We start from the raw sequence: 6,413 nt of genomic DNA on the forward strand, positions 1-6,413 counted from the left end.
ACGGTCCATGAAAAACGTCTACACCCTAATTCCTGGAACTTGTGAATAGGTTACCTTACATGGTGGAAGGAGCTTTGCAGGTGTGATGAAGGATCTTGAGATGGGGAAATCATCCTGGATTATCTAAGTGGGTCTAATATAATCACAAGGGCCCTTCTAAGAGGGAATAGGAAGATCAGGGTGAGAAAGGAAAGATATGAGAAAAGGAGCAGAGACTGGACTGATGTGCTCTGAAGATGGAGGAAGGAGCCACAAGCCAAGCAATGCAGGTGGCTTCTAGATGCTAAAAAAGGTCAGGGAACAAACTGTCCCTCCACATCCCCAAGATGTGCTCCGCCATATTGGTTCCAGGCCAGTGAAACCCATTTCAGACTCCTGATCTCCAGAACTGCAAGCTAATAAACATGTATTATTTTGAGTCGCTGGAGTTGTGGTAATCTGTTATAGTAGTAGCAGAGCACTGATAATGTTCAGTGACAAAACTGACCCAGACAAGAGAAATGTCTTTCATAGTCTTAATTAGGAAGACCCATCAACATGCAGCTGTATGTCAATTCTGCCAAAGTTTATCTGTAAATATACCTCAAACCCTACAAAGGCCCCAAAAGGTTATTCAAAAGATCTTGTGGAATATTAAGACAAACAAACAAAAAATAGAGAAAACAGCTGAAAAAGAAGACTGATTAGGAGAAAACTGTCCTAACAGCTGTTAAAATTACTAAAATGCTTTCATAATTGAACTGATGTAGTAGAAGTGTATATATAAACAAGTTTACTAACAATAAAATAGTAATTTCAGAAATACAAACAAATCATGAAAGATTTAAGGATATGATAACCCTTGCATCTCATATCAGTGGGTAACAAATAATAAGTGTGAAAACAGATGACTACCTAAAAATATTGGATACATTCCAAGTGGAATAAGGGTTTAAATGTAAACAAGTAAATTTTAGAAGTACTTAGAAAAAGGCATGGGAGTATCTTTCTATAACTTCAAATGGGGAAGGCCTTTCAATATGACATAAAGCAAAGACCTAAAAGAGTGACAGATTCTAGAATATACAAATAAAAAGTTTCCTGCTTTGCAAAATTCAAAATGAGAAAAATGAAAAGAAATAGCAAACCTGGGAAACAATACTTGAAGACACATCCCAGATAAGGGATAATTTCAGTAATATGTGAAGCAAGAATTTCTATAAATCAATACATTTGAAAAAAAAATGTTCAAATTTATTTATAATAGGATACAAATGTAAGTAATCTGAGAAATAGTTTTCTATAAAATTGAAAGCCATCAAAGTTCGATGCCATATAGTGTTGGCAAACTATAATATTCTTATACATAAAAAATATTCTTATTCATAGAGTTTGAGAGGGCAATTTGAGTGCAATTTGGAAGTAACTCTAAAATTTACAAATGTTTAAATCCTTTAAACAAAAATTCCACATCGAAGCATTTATTCTACAGATATATTTGTTCAAGTATGAATTATGTATACATGAGGTCACTCTTTGTAACATTGTTTTTAATAAAACTGGAAATCTTTAAATACTCCTCAATGGAAGACTAGTAAACTGTGTTACATTCATACATACTATGAATGCGAAAAAGATTGGAATTATTTCTAAGATTGTTAGGTGGAAAAAAAAAGTACAGAATATCCTGTCAGCCTATTTGTGTAAAGGGAGGTGGAATATATATAAACAAATATGCCGCACAAAACTCCTTGGAAGTAAATTCAAGAAGCTACTAATGCCACCTGCTTATGGAGAAAGAAAAAGGGTGGCTGGGTCCAGGAATGGGAGAAAGATTTTTTTTATCAAACATCTTACATATTTTTAAGTTTTGAACTATGTGAATATTACCTACATTTAAAAGTAAAGAAATTAAAATTATCATTAAGAAACTGAGACAAGAAAACAGCTATAAAATGATGGAATATGGAAATGCAGAGAAAAAAGGAAATTCACCCAGAAAAGCCACTTCTGCATGTCCCTTCTGCTCTTTTGTCCCTACCTAACAATGGATTATCAAATCTGTGTGAGCTCAGAATTAGCACATTGCAATGTTAGCTTTGCTTCACATGACAGCAAATATATAGGGAGTTGATCAAGTCAACATGGTTCGTCTGCAATGCAGTCACACTAGCCTCACCGTGATATTGGTTAAGGGCTCCAACTGGTTGACAAACACAACCAAATGCCCTTACTAGACACTGTTCTAAATAGCTTAACTCTCATAATCCTCACCAAAACTTTAGGAAGTGGATACTCCATCCTCCATATATAAAAATTGATGCAAAAGGATATTAAATTGTCAGAGGACGCAAAGCTCTCAAGTGACATAACTGGAATTTGAGTTCAGGTCATCTGGCTTCCAGCTCCATGCTCTAACCCACTGCCCACATGTGTGTTATAACTTGATTTCTAAGGAAGTTGGCCCATATCTTTAAGACAGACCCTAAGATCTTTAAGGTCTGTCTTATTTCTTGTTAGCAGATCTTTGTCATGTGAAATGTGCTATGTATGTGCTCGTGCTTGTATTTAATAAGATACAGTGTTACTAGATTTTTTGCAGTAGAAGAATTGTGTGCAATTGTGGTAAAAAAAAAAAAAATACAACCTGGGGCGCCTGGATGGCTCAGTCAGGTAAGCCTCCGACTTTGGCTCAGGTCATGATCTCATGGTTTGGGAGTTTGAGCCCCGTGTCAGGCTCTGTGCTGACATCTCAGAGGCTGCCTGGAGCCTGCTTTGGATTCTGTCTTCCTCTCCGCCCCCCCACTCCCCTGCTCATACTCTGTCTCTCTCTCTCAAAAATAAATAAACATTAAAAAAATTAAAAAAAAACCAATATAACTTAGAGCATGCATCCTGTCATTTGGGTGTCTGCCCTCATACAATTTTCAGTTCCACAGTTGACTTAAGTCACAGCTTCCAATTCAAAGATGAAAATGTTAAAGGTATGGAGTGGCTTATGCCCACAAAGAACTCTGAGAAACAGACGTCCAAGAACACATTACCTTACTAATTGTTCAAAATCGAGGGTTATAACACTTGCTTCCATCATTTAAGAGAGACTTGTCTCACCCTTTGTGTTGTATTTTTTTTTTTTTTTAGAAATGTCATATCAAATTATACTTTTCTTTCTAGGATTTCATCAAGGGTCTTTCCATTTTGCTCCGGGGGACAGTACAAGAAAAACTCAACTGGGCATTTAATTTGTATGACATAAATAAAGATGGCTACATCACTAAAGAGGTAAGGGATGCCTCACCAACACCACTCTCCGCTTTTTTTTAACGTCCAAATGTTAAACAATTGTATTTATTAATTTGAAAATAGCTTTTTCAGGAAATCTAAAATATTTTATGTGGTGGTGGTGAAATATTCTAGTAAAAAACGGGCAATGAAAAGGATTAGTTTTTGGTGCATCTTCAAGATGGAAACAAAACACCTAAGAATTATACCCCGGTTTCCTAATGACATTCAAATAAATACTGTAAATCGGATAAAGACTGTGGTTGGAATCAGATAGGAAGAAAATACATTCAAGCCAGGCTAGAATATTTGACCTGTGACCTTCCCCCTCCAATATAATATGGTCCATATGGAGACAATTTTAAAATTACATAGGCTGTGCAATGACCTGTATCGTGCAGAACAGGACCTGGTGCATTAAGGGGCCCCTAAACTTCCAGGCAGGCTATCCAAGAAAGAAGGCCCACAGACCAGATTAAGGTGCTCATGTCAAATGGTTTGTTAAAGCAATTAAAACACAGTGAGAAGCAAGGGGAAAGGAATGAGGTAAATTAACAAATTTAGGATGGGGTCCAAATGGGGTTGAAGTACCAACTGAATCCTGGAGGGGGCGCTCAATATCCATACGTCCTTTCTCACTGCCTCACTTTCCTCCCCTCCGTTGAGTTTTGAGCATGAAGCCTCTTAGACAAAAGGTACCCTGGGCCAATGACCTGACCTTGCTCAACTAGAGACATAGGGACAAGTACACCTGATCACAGGTACACTGTGACCATTGGCCTGTTCAAAGGCCATAGGTTTTGTGTTTTTTGAGCAGAATACACATGGGACCAGAATGGAAGTAAGACCTCATGAATGTTAAGTATTTATGTATATTGAGCATATCTTGAATAGTTAGTGCCTCTTATATCTTGTGTACAGTAATAAAGTAAGGTTGGCACTCAGATGCCTCAGGAATATTTGCTACCTCTTGGCCCTTCAATCCCTTTCTTTCTCTATGTTTAACATATACATGCTAGTCTTATATTTCACACATTTCATGAATTCTGAAGCCAGACAAACTTCTTGCTACTTATCTAAACTCAAAACATCTTAAAATGTTTATGACTTACAAACTATAAACTCCTTTATCATTAATAATAGAATTGGATACTCTCATCTGTATTATCAGCTTAATCTAGTCTCGACTTTTATTTGGGAATTTCATTATGAAGGCAATAAATGTGAAACAATAAATCTGAATGAGTAATTAGATATTATTCTTACTAATACTGACAATGGAAAGTCAAAAACTAGATTTTGTTTGAATTTAAAAATTAATGAAATTTCAAAGGATTTCTCAGTCATGATATCTTGACTAACCTACATGTGTGATTTCTTCACTTCAAGCCACAGTAGGAAAAAAAACAATGAAAATCTTCATAAGCTGTGAGACTTACCAGCTAGTTTTAGTATAATTCTCATGATATGGAGTTCATTCTCAATAAATCAACATGTAAGATATATAACAAATCAATAAAACAAAAAAGTCTATGTGAAGCGTATAGAAATCCAAATCTCAAACCAGAACATTCCTGGGGTGCCTGGGTGGTACAGTCAGTTAAGCGTCTGACTCCTGATTTCAGCTCAGGTCATGATCTCCCAGTCCTGAGATCAAGCCCTGCCTCTGACTCCATGTTGGGGGTGGAGCCTGCTTAAGATTCTCTCTCCTTTTGCTTCTCCCTCGCTCTCTTTCTCAAAAAAAAAAAAAAAGTTTTAAGAAAAAACAAAAACCGAAAACAACCAGAATATTCATTTCCTGATCATCTCAGATATGTGGGAATTTACTTCATTTTGAAACCAATATCAAAATTAGTTCTGACATTCTGATCCTGCAGCTTTTAAGGCACAAAACTGTTGTGTTTTCCTCTGGGACAACCAATATTTAACGAATAATAAAAAAATTTTTTTTTAATTTTTTTTTTCAACGTTTATTTATTTTTGGGACAGAGAGAGACAGAGCATGAACGGGGGAGGGGCAGAGAGAGAGGGAGACACAGAATCGGAAGCAGGCTCCAGGCTCTGAGCCATCAGCCCAGAGCCCGACGCGGGGCTCGAACTCACAGACCGCGAGATCGTGACCTGGCTGAAGTCGGACGCTTAACCGACTGCGCCACCCAGGCGCCCCAAAAATTTTTGAAATTGAGTAGGAATAATGTCAGACTGGTTTCTTCATATAATGCATGCAGTCTCATGTGAGTGCCTTTTACTTTTCAGGAAATGCTTGATATAATGAAAGCAATATATGATATGATGGGTAAATGCACATATCCTGTTCTCAAGGAAGATGCTCCCAGACAACACGTTGAAACATTTTTCCAGGTAGGAATGCAAGTAGAAATCAGAGAGGGGGCAAAAAAGAGTAAATTTCCTAAAGCTTGCAAAGTGTCACGATGATTCAAAAGAATGCAAAGGAAAAAAAAAAAAAAAAACTTTTACTGAAAGGGACAAAATAATAGACCATGAAGTATCATACTAATTTAATAATTTTGGATTTGAATGCATTATAATACTGATAACTACACTTATTGAACAGTCACTATATCCTGGAAAGAACACTAAGGAATTGCCATGTTTCACATGTTTGTTTCTGGGTTTGTTTTCAATTATTCTCACAAGAATCCTTAAAGTTATACATCCTCATTAGCCTCAATTTACAGATGAAAAAACCAAGGCTCTGAAAGTGTCCGCAAACTGCCTGAACTCTGTCAGAGATAGAGTGCCAGATTTTATGTAGGGCAGCAATTCTAGATCTCCACCACGTTCTTTTGAAAAGGGAACAGCTTAACAGCAGTTGGTCATATGATTCTTATCACTAAGAATGAAGCAGATCCTCCCCATAAAACAGGCAGGTGGATTTTTCACTCGCTTCGTGTCAGGGTAACAAGGGATAAGTTGGAATAAAGTTTCTTGTTCTTTTCTTCCAAACAGAAAATGGACAAAAACAAAGATGGAGTCGTTACCATAGATGAGTTCATTGAAAGTTGCCAAAAAGTAAGTTCACAGTAGTAAAGAAACTATCCCTTTTGCTTTCATAACAGCCAGACTAAGTCAAGTCAGCTAGCCACCATGAACTGAGCACAATATAAACTTTACCTAAGCTTACCATTCGT

General features: G+C 36.8%; 1 protein-coding gene across 2 annotated transcripts in view; it reads left to right on the forward strand.

The window, feature by feature from the left end:
• The window catches only part of KCNIP4 (potassium voltage-gated channel interacting protein 4), a 1,158,426-nt gene that overhangs the window by 1,148,845 nt on the left and 3,168 nt on the right, over nucleotides 1–6,413 (forward strand). For both annotated transcript variants that reach the window (XM_030314123.2, XM_030314125.2), the window contains 3 exons: nucleotides 3,154–3,261; nucleotides 5,518–5,622; nucleotides 6,232–6,294. In XM_030314123.2, the coding sequence (XP_030169983.1) occupies nucleotides 3,154–3,261; nucleotides 5,518–5,622; nucleotides 6,232–6,294 (276 nt within the window). The remainder of the gene's footprint in view (nucleotides 1–3,153; nucleotides 3,262–5,517; nucleotides 5,623–6,231; nucleotides 6,295–6,413) is intronic.

Source organism: Lynx canadensis, chromosome B1 (genome assembly GCF_007474595.2).
Source record: "Lynx canadensis isolate LIC74 chromosome B1, mLynCan4.pri.v2, whole genome shotgun sequence".
In the NCBI taxonomy this organism is placed as follows: Eukaryota; Metazoa; Chordata; class Mammalia; order Carnivora; family Felidae; genus Lynx; species Lynx canadensis.